At 36.7% G+C, this 26,982-nt stretch overlaps 3 protein-coding genes across 5 annotated transcripts in view; 2 read left to right on the forward strand and 1 right to left on the reverse strand.

Annotated features, from left to right (window-relative positions):
• LOC127867806 (uncharacterized) overlaps positions 1–17,603 on the forward strand; it is an 83,244-nt gene extending 65,641 nt beyond the window's left edge. For 2 of the 3 annotated variants that reach the window (XM_052409264.1, XM_052409265.1), the window contains exons 29-37: positions 993–1,061; positions 4,461–4,661; positions 8,541–8,643; positions 11,108–11,206; positions 12,082–12,172; positions 12,948–13,224; positions 13,993–14,131; positions 15,027–15,275; positions 16,416–17,603. In XM_052409264.1, coding sequence (XP_052265224.1) covers positions 993–1,061; positions 4,461–4,661; positions 8,541–8,643; positions 11,108–11,206; positions 12,082–12,172; positions 12,948–13,224; positions 13,993–14,131; positions 15,027–15,275; positions 16,416–16,505 — 1,318 coding nt within the window. In that variant the 3' untranslated portion in view covers positions 16,506–17,603. The remainder of the gene's footprint in view (positions 1–992; positions 1,062–4,460; positions 4,662–8,540; positions 8,644–11,107; positions 11,207–12,081; positions 12,173–12,947; positions 13,225–13,992; positions 14,132–15,026; positions 15,276–16,415) is intronic. The other variant, XM_052409266.1, reaches the window with a different exon arrangement.
• Positions 17,604–19,891: 2,288 nt separating this feature from the next.
• Positions 19,892–22,864, reverse strand: LOC127867825 (uncharacterized). The gene is made up of 2 exons (XM_052409302.1): positions 22,463–22,864; positions 19,892–21,047 (listed from the first exon to the last, which is right to left on the reverse strand). The coding sequence occupies exons 1-2, from the start codon at positions 22,602–22,604 to the stop codon at positions 20,167–20,169; spliced, it is 1,023 nt and encodes a 340-aa protein (XP_052265262.1). The 5' UTR covers positions 22,605–22,864; the 3' UTR covers positions 19,892–20,166.
• Positions 22,865–22,888: 24 nt separating this feature from the next.
• On the forward strand, positions 22,889–23,756 carry LOC127867826 (DNA-directed RNA polymerase II subunit RPB7). Its single transcript, XM_052409303.1, has one exon. The coding sequence runs from the start codon at positions 23,019–23,021 to the stop codon at positions 23,535–23,537; it is 519 nt and encodes a 172-aa protein (XP_052265263.1). The 5' UTR covers positions 22,889–23,018; the 3' UTR covers positions 23,538–23,756.
• The last annotated feature ends 3,226 nt before the right edge of the window (positions 23,757–26,982 follow it).

Consider the following 26,982-nt stretch of genomic DNA (forward strand, 5'->3'; position numbering starts at 1 on the left):
CTCGAGGTATTGTCATAACCAGCTCGACATCGGCATCATGCTAAAACCTTAACATTGGCTCTAAAATCAAAGTGCTTCCACCTACAACTTTGAAACTTCATATGTAGATGCACCTTGATGAGTTCTACACGCCACACCCATTTTTGGGTCACTAGGTCAAAGGTCAAGGTCACTGAGACCTCTTATATAAAACTTTAACATAGGCTCTAAAATCAAAGTGCTTCCACCTACATCTTTGAAACTTCATATGTTGATGCACCTTGATGAGTTTCACACGCCACACCCATTTTTTGGTCACTAGGTCAAAGGTCAAGGTCACTGTGACCTCTAATATAAATCTTTAACATAAACCTTTACATTCGCTCTAAAATCAAAGTGCTTCCACCTACAACTTTGAAACTTCATATGTACATGCACCTTGATGAGTTCTACACGCCAACTCCAATTTTGGGTCACTAGGTCAAAAATCAAGGTCACCGTGACCTCTAAGAAAAAAAAAATGAAAAGCTTTCGCAGCCGAGCGTTTGCACCCGTTATCTGGTGCACTTGTTATTATGGGATTGTAAATAGGCATTCAGGTATGTGATTTTGCACAGTTTAATGTGAAGGACCATTAATTTAAAAAGTTAAATTTATGTTTGTTATACCTGTAGCCAATATCTGCTAAAATCTATAGTAATCTACACAAATCACAAATTGGCTTCTAAAATCTCCAATTGACTACTTATATTACTGTAAATGATTTTAAATGAAGCAGAATGTCAATTCAGTTCTGGTGGAAAGTATTGTTCCTGATTAGCCTGTTCACACAGGAATATTAAACCCCGTTTTCCTAGAGCACAACTCATATGTTTTATCATAAATGCTACGGAAATAGTGCATATGCAATTGATTCCAAGCTGTGATTGTTGTTTTAAAATAACCTATAATCAGATTTTCATAGTTATTATCAGATTTTCATTCTTTGTAATGAACCATTTAATTATTTTCAGACTTCGTGAAAAAATGGCCACACAAGAGATTAGAGTGAAAAACATTGATATGTTAGCAAAAGATCAAAGGTAATTGATTTTTAGCTCGGCTGTTTTCGGAGAAAACCGGAGGTATTGTCATTGCCTGCTCGTCGTCCGCCGTCAGCCGACCGGCGGCGCCATGCTAAAACCTTTACATTGGCTCTAAAATCAAAGTGCTTCCACCTACAACTTTTAAACTTCATATGTACATGCACCTTGATGAGTTCTACATGCCACACCCATTTTTGGGTCACTAGGTCAAAGGTCAAGGTCACTGTGACCTCTAATATAATACTTTAACTTTGCCTCTTACATCATAGTGCTTCCACCTACAACTTTGAAACTTCATATGTACATGCACCTTGATGAGTTCTACACGCCACATCTAATTTTGGGTCACTAGGTCAAAGGTCAAGGTCACTGTGACCTCTAATATAAAACTTTAACTTTGCCTGTAACATCACAGTGCTTCCACTTACAACTTTTTTGAAACTTCATATGTAGATGCACCGTGATGAGTTCTACACGCCACACCCATTTGGGTCAAAGGTCAAGGTCACTGACATCTAAAAAAAATAAATCTGACAGGCTTTCGCAGCCGAGCGTGGCACCCGTTATGCGGTGCTCTTTTTAAAAAACTTTTTAGCTCCCTGGTGCACATAGTGCTTTTAGTGAGCCTTAAGGATACTGCTTTGTCTGTCGTCCGTCAGTCTGTGCGTGCGTGCCACAGTGAACTTTTTCTTCTAATGTCTTCTGCTCCTGAACAGCTTGGCAGATTTTAATGAAACTTCACAGAAACTTTACACAAAAATGTTCAAATCCTGCCCAATCTTTGCTTGTGTTGTCACCAGAGCTTGAAATAGATTTTAAAAATCTTAACTTCAAAAATCTTGTACTGTAAAACCACAAGGGTCACAGCTTTAATATTTCGGGGTAACATTGTTTGGTGGTCCTTTACTAAGTTTAATCAAATCATTCCCCAAGGGTCAAAAACTGGCCTTGCCCCAGGGGTTATATGATTTATAAAGATGTATATGGTGAATAACTGTGAACATCTTCTTTCATAAAACTGCAAGAATCAGGGCTTTACTATTTTGTTTGAAACGTATGGTGGTCCCCTACAAACTTTGTTCAAATCACGTCCCATGGGTTAAAATTACCATCTCCCTGGTGGCTACTTCTTGTTCCGGGGCCCTCAATCTATCAAATCTGCAGCCGAATTTCGGCGGCATTCCCCCGTCTGAAAAGTATATTTTTCCCCCAAAAACTGATTTTTTTTCTCCTCAGAAAATGAAAAACTAAAACAAATTAACTGTTTTATAGTTGAAAATTGACTCCAATATATGACGGTCCTTTATATCGCGTTTTCCAATATATCGCGAATTGGCTATGGCTCCCAAAAATCTGATGAGCATAATCCCCAAATAACATGTTTTAATCTGAGAATTTGCTGAGATAAAATCAGTTTCAAGCTAGTATTTTACCCTATTTTTCACCAACTTAAATTTTCTGTTTAATCCGACATTCATAATCCAGTTTTGACCAGATTGTTTGTACATCCCTTTGACACCTGTGTACTGCGATAAACAATAACCCCACTTGCCAAACATCACAGGTCATTTAGGGTGTTACCATTCTCTCTTGAATTTCCTTTGAACTGCCGAAACACACCACACATGAAGGTGTATGCAATTATAACTGTAAATGTCACAAGTCAATACTGACCTATCTCAACAATCTTTGCACGTAAGATACAGTGTAAACAACTTACCTTTAATTTAGAGTTAAAGATCCCTCAGTTTGTCCAGATGCACTGCTATTAAAGCCCATGCTTTCCGTGAGGAAAATGACGTCATTTTGTACTTGGGGGTCTAATTTCTGCATGCTTTCTTGAACAATTAAACTTGGCAATTGTTTTTGGATTACAAATTTAATTATATGCATTTGAAAATACTTGAATGGAATAATGTTTTGTGTTACATGTAAACCAATGAATAACACATGGATATAACACATACTTCAATAAGGAAGGTAAATAGCGTGTTTTGAGATTGCCAAACTATGCTCATGCATACAAAAACCTGCATGAATAACCTGACAATTTTTATCGCGCGCCAGATATATCACGGTCGCGATCTTTGGACCCCTTCAACAGAGCTATATTGGAGTTGCAGTGTGAATACAAGTTTTAAGACAAACTTCGCATGCAACTGGACACAGCACTAGCTTGTTTTAGGAACAAAAAGGACATAATGGTGGACTTTTAAATAAGATTACTGCTATATAGATTGAGTAAAAGTACACATTTCTGTCCTATAGACAGTCACATATATAGAAATATATGTTTATAACAGTTAAACACAGTTGTTGTTTCTTGTTATAAAAATTCCCCCATTTACAAAAAATTCCCCCTCCTAAGGGCTGCGGACCCCTTCCCCCAAAGTAATGTGATGGCGCCATGTTCTTATGTGTGTATTGTGAACTTGGAAAATCTTGTCTGAAACTGCAAGGCCGAGTTTGGTATGCAGGATATACCATTGGTATGGTGGCCTTCCCCCATGATTGTTTGACTGCCAGGGGCCAAGTGAGCAGTAAATAATTTATATTTTACTTGACAGGCATACTTATTATTTAATCATAAGTAACTTTGCAACATCCTAATTCTTCTCATCTACTATTAGTATTACCAGTTGTAATGTCAACAACAGCTCCTTTAGCCTGCATAATAATAAGGTGTTGTATTCTGGAAAAAAGCAACACAATGGCGTGTATAACGAATTATGGATTTTGATGATTGCTAAAAGAATCATCTCTGGAGCTGTAAGGGTCAGGGGTTTAATATTTGGTGTGTATCATAGGTCCGCTACCAAGTTGGTTTAAATCATTTACCTGGGGTTGAAATTTGCCCTACCCTAGCGTTTACACGTTAAATAGACTTGCCCTAAAAAATCTCTGAAACTGCAAGGGTCAGAGGTTCAATATTTGGTGTGATACATTGTTTAGTTTTCCTTTGCTACGTTTCATTAAATTATGCTGCCGGAGCCCAAACTTACCTTTCCTCATGGATTACATGATTTATATAGACTTTTTCAGTAAAAAACCTTAAACATGTTATTTTCTAAAACTGCAAAGGTTATATATTTAATATTTTGTGTAAATATTGGAAATACATGAGCCACGCTCTGTGAAAAGGTGGTTTAATTAATTTGCATGAAGTCGTCCACACAGGCTAATCCAGGACCACCCTTTCTGCCTAAACTGGATTTTCGCTAAGGGGAGACTTTCTTTTAATGTAAAATACCATAAAAGTGGAAAGTGTTCACCTTGATTAGCTTAGTGCACACTGCACAGGCTAATCATGGACGACACTTACTGCACATACATTAAACCCCCTTTTCACAGAGCACGGCCCATATTAAATATTCAAATACTGAAACTCCTCCACAGGGAAAAGGACATCAGTACAATGAAGCAGATCAAGGAGCGGTCGGAGTATTTCCAGCAGAACTATGAGAGCCAGCAGGAGAGGGCCCGGGCTGCTGAGATAGAGATCCTCACAATCAGACGCAAGGACAGGCAGGGAGTCCTGGACCGCGCCATTGAGCAGGCAACACTCAATGTACAGAGAATGGCTATGTTTAAACAGAAGTAAGTTTCAATGCATCCTTCTTTGAATTAGTTATGAATTGGAAATTATGTGTATTTTTTATGCCCCCGGATCGAAAGATCGGGGGTATATTGTTTTTGGCTTGTCTGTCTGTCATTCATTCATTGTGTGTGTCCCAAACCTTGGTCAAAGTTTGATAACTTATTATATTGAAGATAGCAACTTCATATTTGGCATGCATGTGTATCTCACGGAGCTGCACATTTTGAGTGGTGAAAAATCAAGGTCATCCTTCAAGGTCAAAGGTCAAATAATATTGTATTTTTCTTTCCTAAAACTTTAACCTTCGTTAAAGTTTGGTCATAACTTTTTTAATATTGAAGATAGCAACTTGATATTTTGCATGCATGTGTATCTCATGAAGATGCACGTTTTAAGTGGTGAAACGGTCAAGGTCATCCTTCAAGGTCAAAGGTCAAATTTATGGATTCAAAGCGGCGCAATAGGGGGCATTGTGTTTCTGACAAACACATCTCTTGTTTATTTTATTTTAAAATTCTTTTTGATGTTCTTGTTATTGTCATGCTTGAATGAAACCAGTTTTGAACATATAGACTTTATTATATCCCCATTACCATTGGTTATGGCCGCTATATCGGAGTCACTTTGTCGGTCTGTTGGTCTGATCTTCACCAAACTTGGTCAGAAGTTGTATCTAGATGATGTCTAAGTCAAGTTTGAATATGGGTCATGCTAGGTCAAAAACTAGGTCAAGGGGTCACTTAGTGTGTTTGAAACTGAAAGTTTGTACGGACCATAACTATGTCGTTTATCTTTAGATTTTAAAATGACTTGGTACATTTGTTCACCATCATGAGACAGCGTGTCATGTGAAAAAAGTACGTCAATATCTCAAAGGTCAAGGTCACACTTGGAGTTCAAAGGTCAAATGCTTGTCCGGGCCATAACTTTGTCATTTATTGTGAGGTTTTAAAATCATTTGGCAAATTTGTTCATCATCATTGGACGGTGTGTTGTGCGAAAGAATTACGTCGATATCTCCAAGGTCAAGGTCACACTTTTAGTTCAACGATCATAAATGAGCTTGTCCGGGCCATAACTATGTCATTCATTGTAAGATTTTAAAATCATTTGGCACATTTGTTTACCATCATTGGATGGTGTGTTGCGCAAAAGAATTATGTCAATATATCTCCAAGGTCAATGTCACACTTAAAGTTCAAAGGTCAAAAATGGCCATAAATGAGCTTGTCAGGTATGTTGTTCATTGTGAGAATTTAAAATCATTTTTGCACATTTGTTCACCATCATTGGGCGGTGTCGCGCGAAAGAATTACGTCGATATCTCCATGTCAAAGTCACACTTTGAGTTCAAAGGTAAAAAATGGCCATAAATGAGCTTGTCCGGGCCATAACTATGTCGTTCATTGTGAGATTTATAAATCATTTGGCACATATGTTCACCATCATTGGACAGTGTGTCACGCGAAAGAAATATGTCGATATCTCCAAGGTCAAGGTCACACTTTGAGTTCAAAGGTAAAAAATGGCCATAAATGAGCTTGTCAGGGCCATAACTATGTCGTTCATGTTGAGATTTTAAAATCATTTGGCACATTTGTTCACCATCAAAGGATGGTGTGTGGCGCGAAAGAATTACGTTGATATCTTCAAGGTCAAGGTCACACTTTGAGTTCAAAGTAAAAATTTGCCATAAATGAGCTTGTCCAGGCCATAACTATGTCCTTTATTGTGAGATTTTAAAGTCATTTGGCTCTTTTGTTCACCATCATTGAACGGTGTGTCGCGCCAAAGAATTACGTCGATATCTCCAGGGTCAAGGTCACACTTGTTAGTTCAAAGGTAAAAAATGGCAATAAATGATCTTGTCTGGGCCATAACTATGTCATTCATTGTGAGATTTTAAAATGACTCTGTACATTAATTTTGTTCACAGTCCTTGGACAGTGTGTCATGCGAAAGAATGCAAGAGTTCAAAGGTCAAAATTGCTAAAAATGATATTGGCATAATAATTCTTAAAAATCGCCATAAATTAGATTCTCTTGTTTTGTGAAGACAGCATGCAAAATAGTCTGTGTCAATGCGGCACGTGGGGGTATACGTCATGAAGACGTGACAAAGCTCTAGTTTTAAATTGGATAACATAGTAAAGGATTAATTAAAGTTAAGTAAATGTTGGTAGAAATTGGCACTGACACTCATTTTTGTCGCTATCTTTCGTTGAAAAAATCTGAAACATTGCAGTTCCTGGCGAATAAAATTGCAGATGTTAAAAACTGCTTGTTTTACTGAAGTTTTAAATCAAATACACTTATCAATTACTTTCACCAGAGACTTTTTTTACTTCTTAATACATTAAATGGACTTAAATATTTGAATTGAAAGAACTTTGAACTGAATACTGTAAAAAGTGATGTATATTGCTTGTTATTTTGCCCTTAACCCTTTCCATGCTGGGAAATTTGTCGTCTGCTAAAGCGTCGTCTGCTGAATTTCTAAAATAAGTATTTTCTTTGATTTTTTTTCAAAGAATATTATCAAATTAGCAAACAGTTTGGATCCTGATGAGACACCACGTTCTGTGGCGTCTCATCTGGATCCAAACTGTTTGCAAAGGCCTTTAAAATTCAGTTCCAGCACTGAAATAGTTAAAGTCAGTTTTTATGCCCCCGGTAGGGTGGCTTATAGCAGTTGAACTGTCCGTCAGTATATCAGTATGTGTGTATGTCATTCTGTCCGTCCGTCCAAAAAAAACACTTTAATGTTGGCCATAACTTTTGCATTATTGAAGATAGAAACTTGATATTTGGCATGCATGTGTATCTCATGAAGCTGCACATTTTGAGTGGTAGAAGTTCAAGGCCAAGGTCAACCTTCAAGGTCAAAGGTCAAAACAAAAAAACAAAACAAAATTCAAAGCGGCGTTCTCATGCAGCTGCACATTTTGAGTTGTGGAAGTTCAAGGTCAAGGTCATCCTTCAAGGTCAAAGATCAAAAAATAAAATTTCAAAGCAGCGTTGTCATGAAGCTGCACATTTTGAGTGGTGGAAGTTCAAGGTCAAAGTCATCCTTCAAGGTCAAAGGTAAAAAAAAAAAAAGCAATAATTTCAAAGTGGCGCAAAAGGGGGCATTGTGTTTCTGACGAACAAATCTCTTGTTATAACTTGTTCTATGTTGTACATTGCTACAATGATATGGGAAAAATTTCTGCAGATAGTTAAAATGTTACAATAAGATGAATTCATTTTCTGAATTTTACCTAATAGATCTATATGCCAATTTTTTTCTAGCTATTGTACCTTCTATAGATTGTGTGTTATATGTTTGCTGTAAAAGAAAACAATATGGGCAACGCTCTGGTAAAACTGGGCTTAATGAATGTGGTCAAAGTGTCTTCCTTGATTAGCCATGGTAAAATGGGCTTAATGAATGTGGTTAAAGTGTCATCCTTGATTAGCCAGTGCGACTGGGCTAAATGAATGTGGTTAAAGTGTCTTCCTTGATTAGCCAGTGTGAATTTACTGGGCTTAATGAATGTGGTTAAAGTGTCTTCCTTGATTAGCCAGTGTGAACTGACTGGGCTTAATGAATGTGGTCAAAGTGTCATCCTTGATTAGCCAGTGTGAACTGACTGGGCTTAATGAATGTGGTTAAAGTGTCATCCTTGATTAGCCTGTGCGAACTGATCAAGGATTACACTTTCCTCCTAGACTGGATTTTGATGTAGAAGAGACTTCCTTTGAAGGAAGAAATTCCAATAAAGCAGCAAGGATCATTCCCTGATTAGCCTGTGCAGACTGCGTAGGCTAATCTGGGATGACACTTTATGCACATGCATTAAGCCTTGTTTTCTGAGAGTGCATATTTGTTTTGGAAGGTATATGGAAGAACAGAAGACAGTACCCCCTCTACTGGAGCAGGGCATGAACTTTTGGACTTTTTACATCAACAAGGCAAAAGAAAGTGTTCAACAGATACAGGTAATGCCTTCATTTGCATGTATTCTGTCAGTAACTTGTAGGATTGTGTTTCTAGGTGATTAAGAAAACTGTTCTATCTTAAGCATTTCTTTGTGATACAGCTTTCAACATCTCTATGGTATTTTAATTTTTTTATCATTGCATTAAATGATAATCCACATACTTAGCCTATTATTATATATGATTATGCATTTTTCATATTTGTTGACTTTGTTTTTTGCCCCCGAAGGAGGGCATATAGTGATCAGACTGTCCGTCCTTCCATCACTTTGCGTTTAGGTTTCGAAAAATGCTCATAACTTCTATGTCCCTTCAGATAGCAACTTGATATTTGGCATGCATGTGTATCTCATGGAGCTTCACATTTTGAGTTCTGAAAGGTCCTGGTCATTCTTTAAGGTCAAAGTTAAAAAAAAAATAGAATCAAAGCTGCGCAGTAGGGGGAATTATGTTTCTGACAAACACATCTCTTGTTTGCTATTGTTTCAAAAATGATTTGAAGGCTTTTTTTCTTGATTTGGGGGAAAGGGCCTGGCCTTCCATTTTGAGGAAAAAATATCCACAAATACTGAAAAAGGGGAAGAAATATTTCAAAGTATGCATGAAATTTGGGGAAAATTGCATCATTTTTAATGAGAATGGGCATTTATCTTGGGGTAAGAGGCATATATAAGACCATTGCTAAAGAAAGAATCTGCAATTTTCTCATCTGATTTGGTACATGTTTCTTAACCCTTTCCCCCATAAGAAGCAAAGTGAAAATGGCTTTTGCAACCAGCATAAAACCAGAACAGCCTGGGAGTAACTCGCAGTCTGTTCAGGTTTTATGCTGTTTGCTGCACATCAGTAACTAAGGGTTGGAAATGAAGCCTTTGTAACTTGAATTTAGTAACAGAGGTCTGTAATTATGCCCCCCTTTGAAGAAGAGGGGGTATATTGCTTTGCACATGTCGGTCGGTCTGTCGATATGTCGGTCTGTTGGTCGGTCGGTCCACCAGGTGGTTTCCGGATTATAACTCAAAAACGCTTGGGACTATGATCATGAAACTTCATATGTACATTGATCATGACTCGCAGATGACCCCTATTGATTTTCAGGTCACTAGGTCAAAGGTCAAGGTCACCATGACCCGAAATAGTAAAATGGTTTCCGGATGATAACTCAAGAACGCTTATTCCTAGGATCATGAAACTTGATAGGTAGATTGATCATGACTCGCAGATGACCCCTATTGATTTGTTAAAGTAAACTTTCTAAAGTACTACAAATGCATCAAAATAAATTACTACACTGTAACTCCAATATAGCGCGGTCAATGGGGTCCAAGCCGCGAAACAGCGTTATAACGGATCCGCGTTATAGGTTTTGAGCTCATTTACTGCAGGGCGCTATAAAAAAAACAGGTATAGAATAGCCTATAATATAGGTCATGTATATTGCCATGCTGTGTTGACGCAAATACATGCATATAAACCAAATCGTATCGATAACAGTATACATACCGCTTTTCTTATGTGCACATTTATCCGATAATTAAATAAAATTGCAACATCACTTAAAAAATAATAATCTTGAACATTAATGACGATATATGTTTAAGAAATTCTTAAACACAACCGTACGCATATATGCCATTTTCAGAAGTGTTAAGAGTACAGTGCATTATGGGGCAGAGCTTTCATTGGACGAGCGACTTTAAATTTAGATTGAATGCAATACGACTCATGTACAAAAAATTCTTTTATTGCGTCATACGCATGCAAAAAACGTGTTTCCCGGGGACTTTCTGATACCGCGCGAAAATGAAAGTGAAACTCTGTCAACAATTACCGGTACACTGCGTTCGCATGTAAATAAATCGTCTGCATTATTTAATATTTTATACACGAACTGAAAGATTAAATGACATAATACTAGAATGAAAATGAAATGACAGAAAAAGTTGTTTTATACAGTAGGCAGTATATTTCACAGCCGCTCATTTAATATAGTCAAACTGCAACCATATCAAAGTAATAATGTTTCAATTGTTTTGAATTACTTTAATTGTACAACTATCCCGCTTGCACTTAACTTATGGAAATTATTGCACTGAACCGCTCTGATGAGGAATACATGTAATAAACACTGACACGCGAGTTTTTCACACCTTTATTGACATTACACAACAGATTAACACCAATTAGCTGTCGGTGTTGTTTAACCTCGAGGCGATTATAATCGGTTCAACGGACGGTTGAATAAAGCAATCAACATGTGATTGCCGCCATCTTTGAATTGTCTGAAAATACATGAAGTTGCATATTACGGATTTGAATCAGAAATCAAATGGAAGGTTGGAGAAAAAATGGGTTCCAAGCACCCTCCGCGTTATATTGGATTCAGCGTTATAACGGAGCGCATTATATTGGAGTTACAGTGTAATTGGGAAAGTGTTAAATGTGATAGTGTGATGTGTTACAGCGTGACTATGGTGGCCAGATGGAGGAGATCAAGCAGGGTAAACAGCTGTCTGAGCTCCCTGAGGTCCCAGCTCCCAGCCTGCCTGATGTACCTGAGGGGGTAAGTGACACACCTCCATAGACTGGCACAAGTTGAGCCTTACTCTGGGAAAACTGGGCTTAATGCATGTGCGTAAAGTGTCATCCCAGATTAGCCTGTGCAGTCCACACTTTCTGCTTTTATTGAATTTTTTGTTTAAAGGACGTCTCTTCTAACAGACAGTCCAGTTTAGACAGAGAGTGTACTAGATTAGCCTGTTCGCACTTCACACAGTCCAGTTTTCCCAATTAGTTACTCATAGATAATTTGCGGTATAAGAATTGCAAAGAAAATATTGGCTTGGATTGAAATTATTTATTGGTACAAGCAATCTGTTTTAGAGGTACTATTGACTTGAAGTCTTTTACTTGTACATATTTATTTTGTTGCCTGAAAATTGGAAAATGTGTTATGAGATAAAAATTGCTAAAATACTTAAAAGAAGCAAACACAAGTTTTATTGAGGGGACAAACTTACATGAAAAGACAAACGAACAAATTCGAACAAAAGACTCAATTTATGAAGCATGACATGGAAGCAAGACCTGTCCAAAATATTGTGCACAATCGACGGATGTGCAGGTTTAAATGTGAACCATGTTGTATCATATTCCAGATAAAAGTCTGACTCTGAGAAAACAGGTCTTAATGCATGTGCAGAAAGTGTTGTTTTAGATGAGCCAGTGCAATACGGGCAAATGATGGACGACACTTGCCGCTTTTGAGGAATTGAAAAGAAGTCCCTTCTAAATGAATAGCCAGTCTAGGTGGAAAGTTTTGTCCCTAATGAGCATGTGCAAACGGCACAGGCTAATCTGGGACCACATTATATGCACATTTATTAAGCCAGTTTTTCCGAGAGCCAGCCTCATGCATTATTATTTGTGTAATTTCAGTTGCAGAAGTCCATGCAGCTGTTACAGCATGGGTTCATGATGTCTGGAATGCATGGCCTGGACCCAATCAGGGGGGCACCTTATGCCGCAGGTAGATATTGGATAGAACACTGGCTTTCAATTTATGTCAGATTATATGTTATGAAAGATACAATTTTTTAGCGAGGCTGTTTTCGGAGAAAACCCGAGGTATTGTCATAGCCTGCTCGTCGTCCGACGTCCTCCGGCGTCGTGCTAAAACCTTTACATTGGCTCTAAAATCGAAGTGCTTCCACCTACAACTTTGAAACTTCATATGTAGATGCACCTTGGTGAGTTCTACACGCCACACCCATTTTGGGTCACTAGGTCAAAGGTCAAGGTCACTGTGACCTCATAAAAAAAAAATCTGACAAGCTTTCGCAGCCGACCGTGGCACCAGTTATGCGGTGCTCTTGTTTAATGACTAGGTATTAGATAGAATTTTTTTAATTACTAGGTATTTAGAATGTTACTGTTCATAAAGAGTAAATGGACTTTAAATGTGGACATGTTTTAATTTGGAGTTACCACAACATACTGTTCAACAAATTAGTTGATACCATATCTCTAACATTGAAACATGGAGCTGAATAAAAATTATTTAAAAAAAAAAACATATCTCAAATACTTCCTTGAAGTTCATGTATTGGATATTGTGTCCACCTTGCTGTAAGGAAGTGCAATGGTTGATCTACACTTTGGCAGCATTCAGTCGTCAAGTACTGGTTCTACCCAGGAAACTGACTTAAGAGTACCTCAATAAGCCTTTAGCTATTGATGCAATAAAGTTAAAGTTGATTATTAAAAACTTCTTTTATACTTATTGAAACCAATGTTTTCTGCAGCACCTTCTTTGCCAGCCACCACAGGGAATGCTGTTGTGGGTCCAGTGGTAACATCAGCATCCAACAACACCATGGCTGTAGCCCCTAATGGTGCCATGCCTAAGCCCCTCAGGCCACCTGGTCTGACCCCTAGACCCCTGTCCAGTCTACATAAGGGACTTCCAGGCCTACAACCACAACGAGCTCCTCTGAGACCCATTGGAAAGGTCCAGCAGCCAATGTCCAGCTTCGAGAAACTTGTCAGCAAACTGCAGACAGTTTTTCCAGGGAAATCTAGGTGAGATAAAATCAATCTATGTCTTTTTGACATTTATTTTGTGTGAAAAAAAATCTGGATATTATAAGCTTATTACATGACTCAAACATGTGTAGTATGTAGATTTTATATTTGGGCTGTGCTCTGTGAAATAGGGGTTTAATGCATGTGCGTAAAGTGTCGTATCAGATTAGCCTGTGTAGTCTGCACAGGCTTAGCAGGGACGACACTTCACTTTTATGATATTTTTCGTTTCAAGAAAGTCTCTTCTTAGCAAAAATTAAGTTTAGGCGGAAAGTGTTGGCCCTGATAAGCATTCGCGGACTGCACAGGCTTATGTGGGATGACACTAAACGCACATGCATTTCACCCCCTTTTCACAGAGCAGGACCCATTTCATTCTATTTCATAGACTTCTTTGATAATCAAAGAATTCTTCGAATGATATGAGCTTGCACCCCTTTCCCTCTGTTAATTTGAAGATGAAGAAATATATACTTAAACATTTTCTTCCTGTGAAATAATTTGAAAAACAAGGGCTTAATCCTTGTGTGTAAAGTGTCTTCCCAGACTAGCCTGTGCATCCCACACAGGATAATCAGTGAAGACACTTTCCGCTTTAATGATTGTTTTCGTTTAAAGGATGTCTCTTCTAAGCCAAAGTCCAGTTTAGGCGGAAAGTGCCCTCCCTGAGTAGTACAGGCTAATATGGGACAGCATTTTACGTGCATGAATTAAGCCCTGTTTTCCCAAAACAAGGCTCATGTAATCTTTCCCCTGTGTTCCCAGGCCGGAGGTGAGTGTGTGGGTACAGGAGTTGAGGCAGAGTCGCGGGGGGTCCCTGTCAGGCCTCACCATTGAGGACATCACACGCCAGGTTGTCACCATGATACAGGCACGCGACCGCAAGCCTCTTCCTCCAAATATGGTCAGTGTGGTAGTACTCTTAGTTCAATAACTTTTTTTGCATGACTGCATATGACGCAATAAAACGTTGCTTTGTATCATATATTGCATTCAAGCTAAATTTAGATTCACTTGTACATTGGTTGTTGAAATTAAATCTGGCGTATGTTTGTTAAATTGTTAAACACATTTATTGTAAGGCAAGGGTTATTTCATTAAAATTTATGTTGTATTGATAGCAGATTATCTAATATGTATACACATTAATAAAGCGGTATGTATACAGTTATCAATACAGTAGGGTTTATATGCATGTATTGTCAATTTGGCGAATGATTTCTTTCAATTTCGTGTGTTTACTTTGATAAGCCGCTTGTTTGCTGTATACCTTAAAACCTTTGAAAAACACAAAACACTTCGGCTAATACAGTTGTTAACAATCATTCCAAATCCTTATAATTCTACCTAAAGGAAGTCGGATGATTTCGATACAGCTTTACTTTATTAGCGTTTTACAGGAAGTTTTACATGTCATTTAAGAACACAGTATAATATTTGCCCCAGTGTGTCACAACCGGATTTATCTTGATTGCGTTACAGACGCAGAATGTATGTGTGGATTATGAAGGATATTAATCTCTTTTACGCCGAAGGTATTAATCTTAATTTTGATTAAATATTGGACATAATTATAAGCTGGCAACTTAAATTCATTAATCAGTCTCTTGATAAAATATACGAAACTTAAAGTTTGGGAAATAAAAATGGTTTCACAGTTTATTGCACTTGTTCTTTAAAAGAAAAATTACAAATTAAATTATAATGCCCAAAGTAGTGAAATACCAGTTTTATATAGGCAACACATTTCTACATTTGACTACTTTGCATAAAAAAATACATCTACCTGTATCTCACAGCAGCCATCTGCGCCACCACCTGGTATCAGCAGATCGTGGGCGTTCACCAGTTACAGCGGTGTAGCTTCACACGCCCCTGGACCCTCCGATGCTGGGTCAGTCCCTGGGCCCTCTAGTGGAGCAGGCGGGGGCGAGGGGGGGCTGGAGATGTACCAGGAGGAGACAGAGGACCCTTGTGTGATCTGCCACGAGGAGATGGACTCCCTGCCTGTGGTCACACTCAAGTGTGGACATGTGTTCCATGATCAGGTATGACTCCCTGCCTGTGGTCACACTCAAGTGTGGACATGTGTTCCATGATCAGGTATGACTCCCTGCCTGTGGTCACACTCAAGTGTGGACATGTGTTCCATGATCAGGTATGACTCCCTGCCTGTGGTCACACTCAAGTGTGGACATGTGTTTCATGATGAGGTAAATTGGGAAGTGTTTATTTATGATAGTGTCACCATATCAATTATACCTTTACCAATCAGACAGGCACTTAAGACTTGTTTGTAACCCTTAGAAATTCAAATTTAGGACCTTTTTTTACTAGATTCATGTTTTAATGCTTCATTTCCAACCCTAGAGTACTGATTGGCAGCAAACAGCGTAAAACCTGATCAAACTGTGAGTTACTTGCAGGCTTTTCTGGTTTTATGGCCTTTGCTCTTTGCTTCTAAGTGGGAAAGGGTAAAGGGCGAGCTAGTGTGTCCTAATCAGACACTTTTACCTTAATGAAAATCACTACTCCCTTTTTGCTCGACTCATGGCAGGAAGGCTATTGATTCCTCTTGATTTAAATAGCGGCAGGGTTGTCAAATAGGTGTCAGATAGTGCTATGTGTATGGCTCAAACCTTCGATCTTCTTTCTACTAGGCAAATGCACTTCTTACTTGGCCATGACCACAGTTTTGTATGCATGTGAAATAGCTTCCACATGGATCAGTTGTGTGTATGCTGTGATTTTTTTGTTTCCTCGTTTATGTTCTCATAGACTTTATACCACCTGCAAAAGTTACCTGAATAAATACATTATATTGTGTGTTCCATGCAAGGCAGTTTTCTGTAGAAACGGCACTGCTTTAAACAAGGCAAAGAGACAGACCTACATGTTTATTGTTTGTATACTATAAAAAACCTATTGTTCAAACATTATTTGGATGATGATTGCATTAATACAAAACGTATGGAGGAAATTAGCATTGTATGCAAGTGGTTTTGCATATTTTCTTTAATGGTGTCTCCTTTGTTTCCTCTGTTTTTAAATTTAAAAAATGTAACAATTGTGAATAAAAAATATAACTACATGTGATGAATAAAGATAAGCTTTGCAGTTTATATTTCATGTAAATTGCATTCATTTCTTTAATGCTGGTATCCCAAATGCTTTTGTTCTACTTGCAGTGCATTAGAAAATGGTTCCAAGAACAGAGTACCTGTCCCAACTGCCGTGTACATGCACTGCTGGCTGATGAATTCCCTTCTCTTACATAAGAAACACTTCTTTCGGGACCTCACATGCACTGTGTGAGACTTGCTGAAAATGTGCATAATGTGCTTTATGAATGTGCTGTGTCGTCCCAGATAAGCATGTGCAGTCAGCTTAAGATATCAGAGACAACACTTTCCGCTTTATGCAGAAAGTATTGTCTCTGATTGTCTGTGTGGACTGCACAGGCTAATCTGGAAGGACACTCGACACACATGGACTTAACGTGTTTTTCCAAGAACAACGCTCAGTGACTTAACAAAGACCTATACATACAGTGAATCTTCTTGCATCGGATGAACAAAAACTAATTATGTATTCTTTGTGCTTCATGTTTATTTGTGTATAAATGTACAGTGTTAAATCGTTTACATTGTTTTTAACGCTCAGGAAATTTTAACATTCTGATAAATTATGAACAAGACGTGTATTGATGTAATTTTAATGAATCCACATATGCCTATTCTTGCCTTTAAGAAATAAGTTTGTAAATGTGTAGATTAGTCTTTGTTCTCATTTTGCTGCTTTTTTGGTTGTACAGATTAATAAATGTGATGAATTGAATGTATATTAACTGATGTTTGAACAGGGCTCTACTTTTCTGTTGGGTACTTCTCTAATTGTCTGTCACCATTGAAAGATAAGTTGAAACTTTACTCACAATACACCAAGTAATAATAATTTCATTAGATGTTGTCTTTAAAACATGTGTTATTATGCTACCCAGACAATAGTACTTTGATCCTGGTTCTTATATGTTTGATTCTTTGGTCATTGTTATATTGTCCATTGACATGCCAAAATCCTGGTGGAGGGGAATGTATAGAAGGTTTTAATTATGTGTATACGAGTTAATATTCCACAACTAATTTTATTTCACAGAGATTTCAGATGTAGATATGAACACAATATTTCAGTTGTTTTGTATGGCAAAATTGCTCAATTTTTTGCCAATCGAGCTTCAGCATTAATTGAGTCTTTTAATGTTGCCCTGTTTTAGTTTGATATTGTTTTATTCCCTTTTATGTGGTTTCCTCCCTTTTGAAAATATTGTTATACAATATATGTGGTAAAATGCCAATAATAAATGTGTTTGTATTGTATTTTCTTGTTAGTAGTAATCTTTTACAGGTTAATATGTTTTTATCGCTGGACATAAAGTGTTTAATTTTGTAACAATAAATACAGCAAATACCAGTAGTAACAATTATAAAGAACGTAAATACAAGGTATGTTTGTTTGAAACTGTTGTTAAACATTATGTTGATATCCTACCTGTGACCTTGAGGCAAGTGAAATAGTAGACGCATCTTGATATGACGATAATTTGGGCCAATTTATTTAGAGTTCCCATCGTAGACAATAAATTAATAGACCCGACACAAAAGTCTACTGGTATACATCTAATATGTCCACAGAGATATTGAACTTGAAGCACGTGGCAGGATTAGCACAAGCGCGTGACAGGATTGTTGGATTGGGCATCTCGCCTTGATAATTTTCATTTTTTACACCACTTTCTCTCTAATTGCCTTCATGAAGTACAAAGTTTTGATCCAGACACATAACTCCTACCCACTTAAATGTAGACATGGTAAAAATTATATGCCCTTCCTCCATTCTTTGCCTTAACACAAAAAAAAGAAATGGCTTACACCAATGTGTCACTGCTATAACAGATTATAACTAAAGCTTGGCACAGTGGAGTTAATAACCCTCCAATTTTGCGTGTTGTAATATTTGCAGAAAGTTGTACTAATCATGTGAAAGAATGTCTCAGTAGGCAAAAAACTAAAGCTACTTTTAACATAAGGTAATAATAAGACTTGTGTGCATAGAGAAAAAATGCCCTAAAATTCAGCTTTTGTATCCAAACTTCGCTTGTATCAAAACAATAATTGTTTATGGTAAAATTTGACTTGATCTCTTTAGCATTACCTTAACTAATGATGTAGAAAGACAGGTTAACACTCAAAACGTCTTCTAATTGTTTACATTTGTGAAAAGTTTTTAAAAACAAGACTATTGCTAAGCAATTTATGTCCCCTATACCGGCTCCACCATTGTCAGATTTTTTCTCTTTTCTTTTATAATTGTTGCCATAGCAACCAGAATTTTTGACGTAGGAACAAAATGAAATTACGTGCATAATGTCCATATTGCTATCTATCCATGTTTCAAGTTTTATGAAAAAATATTAAGAACTTATAAAGTTATCGCAGGATCCAGAAAAAAACACCATTTTCAGTAGTATTTCAAGTCTATTTGTTGCCATAGCAACCATAATTTTTGACGTAGGAACAAAATTAAATGACGTCTATAATGTCCATATTGCCATCTATCCATGTTTACAAGTTTCATGAAAAAATATGAAGAACTTTTAAAGTTATTGCAGGATCCAGAAAAACACCATTTTCAGCAGTATTTCTAGTCTATTTGTTGCCATAGCAACCCGAATTTTAGACGTATAAACAAAATGAAATGACGTGCATAATGTCCATATTGCCATCTATCCATGTTTCAAGTTTCATTAAAAAATATTAAGAACTTTTAAAGGTATCGCAGGATCCAGAAAAAAACACCATTTTCAGCAGTATTTCTAGTCTATTTGTTGCCATAGCAACCATAATTTTTGTTGTAGGAACAAAATGAAATGACATGCATAATCTCCATATTGCCATCTATTCAAGTTTCATGAAAAAATATGAAGAACTTTAAAAGTTATCGCAATATTCAGAAAAGTGGGACAGACTGACAGACACACAGAGCGCAAACCATAAGTCCCCTCCGGTGAAACCGGTAGGGGACTCATAATTAATCAATATTTGGCAAAGCCAGGGCTAAGATAGAAAGTTTTAAGCTGTTTTAGGGCAAATTTCACATTGTTATAAATGTGTGAATTTCATCTTAAAAGTAGGGAGATCAGACAAGCTAGTGATATACACAACACATTGTCTTATGATGGTTTCCATTTGTGCAAGTTCATTTTAAAGTCCACCAATAATGGGCAAAGCTATGGCTGAGACCGGAAGTTTTACACAGACAGCCCAGTGCTCAGACCCTCAGACAGACAATGCCATTAACTAAAGCTGCCTTCTTTGCACTATTGCGCTTGCTTCATATCATACTGGTAAGTAACAATGCATGCACGTTTATATAGCTCATGTGTAGGACTTAATCTGACAGTCTACTGAAAACAGACAGACATTATGCAGCCAGTATTACATTGAAAGGTGTATAATAAAAAAAACTAAAATAAGTGCTGTCTTAACAAGTGCATGAATATTGAAAACTTTCTTGAAAAACATTGGGTCAGGAAATTGTATACAAGCGTTCTGATACTTAGACACAAGAACATTTGAGATAAATTTGAAATAGAACAAATAAATAATAAAATGAAACAATTTATTCAATTAATAAAGCTATAAGATAATAAAAGGGAATAAACAATACATGACATCTGTCATAGTTATATTTATGTAATAAATGGCAAACTAATAACTAAAACTGTTCGCACACAAATTACAGCTTACATTATCATAATTACAATGTTGTTTCAATAGCAGACAGTTACTGTTTAACACATTAAAACAATTACAATTCACAAAAGCCATGATTACTATAATTATTTAGCTAAGATTGAACGCCCTTTCACAATAATTTAAACTAAGTAAGATCAACATGCCCTTTAATCCCTGACATTTCTGGAGGGCCAAGTTCACAGTTACATTTGCCAACAAGGGGAGCTATCCTATCATAGTGATTGCCATGCGTATGACAAATTGTCAAGCAGCAGTCACACCCAGTCAGATTGTTATTGTATTTCACCTGAGGCTGAAATAACAACCAACGGTATGTCTCACCAGTCTGATCTGGTGACAGAATGTAGATGTCTCTATTTAACAGTGTAGCTGCTGCATAGATTTCAGTCTGTGTTGCCCAAGTTTTATCATGCCGCATGTCTGCAATATGTTCAGAAATTGGTCCATCAGCAAATGCTTCAAACTTTCTGGGATGCTTTTGAATCACATCGACAACAGCTTGACGTATTTCATTGTAATATTTCTGATTTCCATAAATGATTTTACTCAAAGCCCTAAAGAAGCAATTGCCATCTCCTTTGATGGCATCAATCTGTCTGCCTGTGCTGCTAAGGAATCCTTTGAGGTAGGTATACACGGAATATCCATCAGTCCCATTGATCTCCCTTTCCTCACTGTCATCACCGATGAAGATCTGCTTGCTAGATGTTGCATCACCTACTGATAAACGCCTTGACGATTGCTCTTTTGCCTCTGTGCCAGCTTTGCAATCCTGTATTTCAATATGTGTGCAATCATCCTCATAATCATCCAAGTTAATTGATGCAGCACTAAGTTGAGATTTTTTACTAGACTGATGATGGCCTTCATGTTGTCTTCGTCGCTGACGAAGTATCATATGACTACTGTTGTTAAGATTCTGGTCATCATCAGAGTATTCATCAGCCACATACACAGGCTCGCAATGTGGGCGACTTCCCACTATTTCTATAGGTATCACTATATCTTAAAAGGAAAGGAAACCATTTCAAAATATGAACAAGTAATTTGAAAGTATATTAAAGAATTATGATATCACTTGCAGCATATAAATAATGAGTACATTGTCCAAAGTATAGAAATGTCATAACTCTTTAACAATAAAAATTAACATTTTATACCCGGGGGGGGGGGGGGGGGGACTGAGACTTCCGAATTGTGACCCATTTTTAAACCGGAACTCTGATAAAGTAGACCCATTTTGATACAATTTTTTTAAAGCATACCCATTTGTATACAATACCATTGAGAAAGTGGACCCATTTCAATAAAAGAATTTTTATAAACTGGACCCATTTAAATACTAAAATTTGATAAAGTGGACACAGTCAAGTTTCTGCATCTTTCCCATTACTGAAATTTACTGTTTAATACCAATTTATATACAAGAATGACATTTATCATACCCATTTTGATACAGATACTTTCAAATCTCTATGCATTTATATACAAGCAAATTTCTGATTTCAATACCCATATCTATGCTTAGATGCGCAAAACCAAACCCATATTTATGAATTCAGTCGAAAACACACCCCATAAAATCGGCACACCCCTATATACCCGTATATAGGAAGTTACCCCCCCCCCCCCCCCCCCCCCCCCCCGGGATTTTATATAATAATAATGGTATGGTTAAAGGCTTACTTATCCTATCAAAACATCTTTAATTAATGCTCAATTGGCCACTGTTGACTTTTAAATACTACTAAAAAGTACCCCCGTTAAATAAACTACAAAGTACCTTTGGGTATGGACAGATGCCTTTTAGTTTAAGCATATTTTCTGTACATTTTAGTATACTTAATAGTACATAGTATTGTATGCAATTGGATTAAGTATATAAGGTCATCCAAAAATTAACTTGTGTATCAGCGATTTTCCTCCTTCTTTATAAAGTACCGGTAAACGGCACTTTCCCAACTACGAAAAAAATACAAATTTCCCAATTGCTGTCCTTAAATTCCCAATTAAAGGTAAAAAAAAAAAAAAAAAAATTTAATTTTTTTTTTTTTTAAGCAACATTTAGTTAGTTTCCCTTTGCAGCTCTATAGCTTGAACCTAGGTTTATATAATATTGACAGCTTGAACACACTTGGTTATCAATTTTAAAGTATTTGGGAGCAAAAAATCGAATACACCAATTTCCTAATTTGAGGTTTTCACGACTCGATTTTTCCCAATTTTGAGGTTTTCACGACTGGATTTTTCCCAATTGGACCGGTACGGGTACTTTTCCCAATTGGACAAGGAAAATCGCTGTGTATTGTGTAAGAAAATTATGTCAGTGAACAATCGTACTAAGAATGCAGTAATTTTGTGAACCTTATGCTCTCATATCATGTTTAAATTACGAGTGTATATAGATAATGTAACCTAACCTGCGCCTGCCCTGGGGCCAGGACTGGAAGCCTCCCGCCATCTGTCAAACTCGGGCCTCCGCGGCGGAGGATAGCCGCCCTGCGAACGCCAGTACTCATCCCACGGAACATGGTCCGGTAAAAAACTGCCAATTATTGTCATTGCTGCTCGTTTCGCCCTCTTGAAAAAGGTCTCTTCTCTATAATGATTAGGATGTGAATCTTTTTCAAGTTCTACACGGTTTCGTTTTTCTCCTCTTCTCTCCGTGTTGACACTTTTATACAGCTTTATCAACCAGACTGTGACCAATATGGTCTATCTAGTCGATAAGCTGACACGTGATATAAAATACGAACTTATTTACATGGAAAAAAAAGCGTTTTCGAAATGAATCATGAATCATCTGGCAATGACAGCGAAAATCTGTAAATAAACAAGATCACGTGATCGGAAGCGGAAACTGGTACAAAATCAAGGGAATTAACTCTTAGATGATTCAATTGCACATTTATTTGAAACAATAACAATTTGTTGACTATCTTGTGTAGCTTGTGATACAGGCAGGCAAACTCTAACATGTTTTATCACGTGTCGCTTGAGCATGAGATTCTGCTCCATCCTCGTTACTTTGGGCCAAACCTTTTGAACATCGTGAAACAGAAACTTTTTACAGAAGTTGAAGGGACATGCACTGGGAAATATGGCTTTGTCATAGCAGTAACAACCATTGACAATATTGGTGCTGGCATCATACAGCCAAGCAGAGGTTTCGTGGTGTATCCAATCAAATACAAGGCCATTGTTTTCCGCCCTTTTAAAGGTGAAGTTTTGGATGCGGTTGTCACACAGGTGAACAAAGTTGGACTTTTCACTGAGATTGGACCGCTGTCATGTTTTATTTCGCGCCATTCAATTCCAGCAGACATGGAATTTGATCCTGATTCCAACCCACAGTGCTATAAGACCAAAGATGAAGATGTTGTCATTCAGCAAGACGATGAAATTCGCATCAAAATTGTAGGGACAAGAGTTGATGCTAAGGACATTTTTGCTATCGGCACATTAATGGACGATTACCTGGGACTTATCAGTTGATTTCAGGAAAAACTGGTGATTGCTGCAAAACTATGTACACTTCACAGTACAAATAGTGATGTATTCTTGATTATGAACATATCTTCAATATCACAAACATCAAAGAAATGTATGGTTACAGTGATGATTTCTCTTAAGTTCATGTTAAAATACAATACAATATTAAATATGTTTGAATTACCAGTGCTATGTATTGATTAATAGATTTTTTTTAGATAATGTTGTTTTGTGCAAGTATTACTGTTTTCTTATAACATTCATCTGGCATCTCATTTACATTTATAAAAAGAACTGAAGAACTTTTATAGAGCAACGTCGGCTATTATCGACAGTTTAAGACATTAGACTTACCCATTTCGATGAGAGCCGCTGCAAAAAGAAACGAAAGTTATATATAGAATATTTAACGGACGCTCTTGCCATTGGTTGGTATGAAATATTGACGCCAATTTGTATAAGTAAAAAAAGGGAGGTCATCGTAAGTTGACTGTGCGGAGTGCGTTATCGACAGGATTCTGCTATTACCGACATCGTACACTTTTTCAAGTAAACAATTCAAAAACTCTTCTAACTTGTTATTATTTAATTCCATTTTATCGTGAGCAATTTAAACATAAAACAACGTAAACAATTATAACAATGCATTTTTGACGATACGACCGTCGTTGGACCAGGACGAGTCCTTGCCTCCAGGACATGCCCACTCAGCTTATCTAAGAGCGTTGACCTCGGCACACCGAACGTCATGGCAGCTTTGCCTTTAGACATTGCCTTATTTCGAACGGCCTCGATAGCCAGGCCCATTTTCTTTGGCGAATTCTGGACTCTAACTTGTTTTGACATATATTTACCAGCAACAAAACAGATAATGCAGGTCATATATTACAATGTTATGCAAACCTAAACATCATTACATTTTTTACAATTTAGACGGAAGCAAAACACAAAAAAAAGAATTTACCCTTCTCCTGTGTTAATAGATCTAATTTTTCAGCAAACAAATTTGAAAGCATATATAAAAGAACCAATTTATTAAAGAATTAGCGTATAGTAACCAAATTAAAGTTGAAAACATAGGGAAAATATGAGGACTCTTCCTTTGCCACAATGTTTTTAGAATTTCGACTGCTGCAAAGACGTACTAGAAGGCCTTTCTTTCGCATATCGCAATATCGATAGGTGCAAGATCTATAGCTGAACGCGATATATCAACATGTTTCAAATAGTATTTAGACCTTTAGTTATTTATTTTTTATTAAAATAAAAACCTGTCGATAATTGCCTATCGCATAAATTTGCGTCGGCATTTATCGACACATCTGATATCTGAAGTTTCAATGTCAAATCACGCACGATTTTGCTATGCGAACGTTGTTCCATGTATTAAACTTGTATTTAAGTAGAAAGGTATTCAATCGAGTAGAGCCAAGGACACATGAAATTGGTACAGAAACGGCATCCTCCTTATCGTATGTGTTAACGTCATGAAATTTTAGTATAATAAAATTGTACTTACTTGTTTTTTTGCGTAAACAGTTGAGCTCATGCAAATCGAAAAGATCAAAAAGTGACTTGTTCATGTATTAAGTAATTTATTATGTCATTTACCATCTTTCGTGGAATAAAAGGCCAAAATCATGAATTGACGATAACTACCGACGGTCGATAATAGCCGACGTTGCTCTACTTTGTTTTATTTTGGTCAGCATTAAATTGATCGCTGATAGTCAGTCAAGCATAAAAGCAACACTCATTAATCTTAGCCGGAGTTTCAAACCAAGATAAGGTAAAAAATAAAATTATTTTTTTTCCTGGGAATGAACAACCAATACCATTTTGATAACCTGTCTTGCGATCTGGTAATTTGGGGCCAAAAATCTTTCCCATTCCCCTGCTCTAGAGGTATTCATTCATAAATTGCCCTATCAGTTTAGGTTTTATTTTGAATAAAAAACAACACTAAATTTGGACAAACATTTACATAGTTGAAGGCATTTTTATAAATAATAATATAATATAAATTATCAAACAATGTTAAGCATAATCTCAATCTCATCTTAAATATGTAGCCAAGTGTTTTGATTAATTATCATGTATAACAGAGTAGAATCTAATCATGTGATAATGCTAGAAGTTTGTCACTGACTTTGCTGCCCCCTACAATGTTTATATGGACACAGACAAATCCCCTTTATTTTCTGCAGAAAATGCCATATGTCCATATTTTGGCTGGTCAGTCACTCTTTTGATCTGTTTTTCATGCTACATGTATCCCAGAAATTTGAGACAAATTTTCCTGATATTCGAGAAACGATGTTGGTTCTGTAAACTTAGGGCAAAAAAAAGGTCTGTTTCGGGTCTCCCCACTGTGTCTCCCGACTGGCGCCGACCCTCAACTTTTTATTGGGGTCGCTAAAAAAAAATAAAAAATAAAATGTGTTCATTTTCGTTCATATAAGATTTAATATCAAGCAAAAAAAGCATATATATACATGTATTTCTTATAATAAGCTTTAGTAGCCTTCCATTCTAGTACCCGAAAGAAAAAAAAAAAAGAATCCCTACCTACCGACCCCGTTTTTTTCCTAAGAGACCCCAAAGCGACCTATTTTTTTTTTTGGCCTTACTTTAAACCCCCTATTTAAGCTCAGTTTGGTTTAAACTTACTATCACTCACCTGTTTATTCTCCCTATTAGCCCCAATTATCAAGAATCAAGCATGTACAAGTGTTGTTGTTAACACCTAAGCAGCCATTTATCAGCAAATTATTGAATTTTTATTTTATGCTCTCTGGTGGTTTATAGAGAAATATCAGTGAATTAAAACTGATAATTCACAGTTTCAAACAATGAAAATTAAGTGAAAATTATCGATATTAATTTTCATTGTTTTACTGCAACTATTTTTGGATATGTTTGATTTTCCCAATTTTACTAAGGGCGACTACTCTGCATTTTAACAACATACATATTAGTTTCCCTTGAACACACACGTAATGACATTTCATGGCGCCCAACAGTGAATTAGATTGTCCCGATATGTCCAGAATGGCAAAAATACAAAAATTATTACTTGTTAGCATGTAATAAAAAGAAAATTTGTTGGATTCTGTGGAATATCGATTTCAAGTCACTCGTGATCATAGAAAAAATATATTTTCTATGATCATTAGTGAATTATAATCAATATTCTACAGAATCCAAGAAATATCCTCTATATCAAGCATTTTGTGATGATATTTTTATGATGGGGGTAACTAATTGCTATAAAGTATCGTAATAGAATAAAAACTGTGTTTGTATTTTACAGCCAAATCAAGTTCTAAAGTAATACTATTCTGTGTATCATACGACCTTAGGTTTAAATATGCATGTATAATCTGTAAAAACAGTGCTGTGTATATCAAACAAATTAGTGCACACTAAGACGTAAAGATCTTCACAA

Source organism: Dreissena polymorpha, chromosome 2 (assembly GCF_020536995.1).
Source record: "Dreissena polymorpha isolate Duluth1 chromosome 2, UMN_Dpol_1.0, whole genome shotgun sequence".
NCBI lineage: Eukaryota > Metazoa > Mollusca > Bivalvia > Myida > Dreissenidae > Dreissena > Dreissena polymorpha.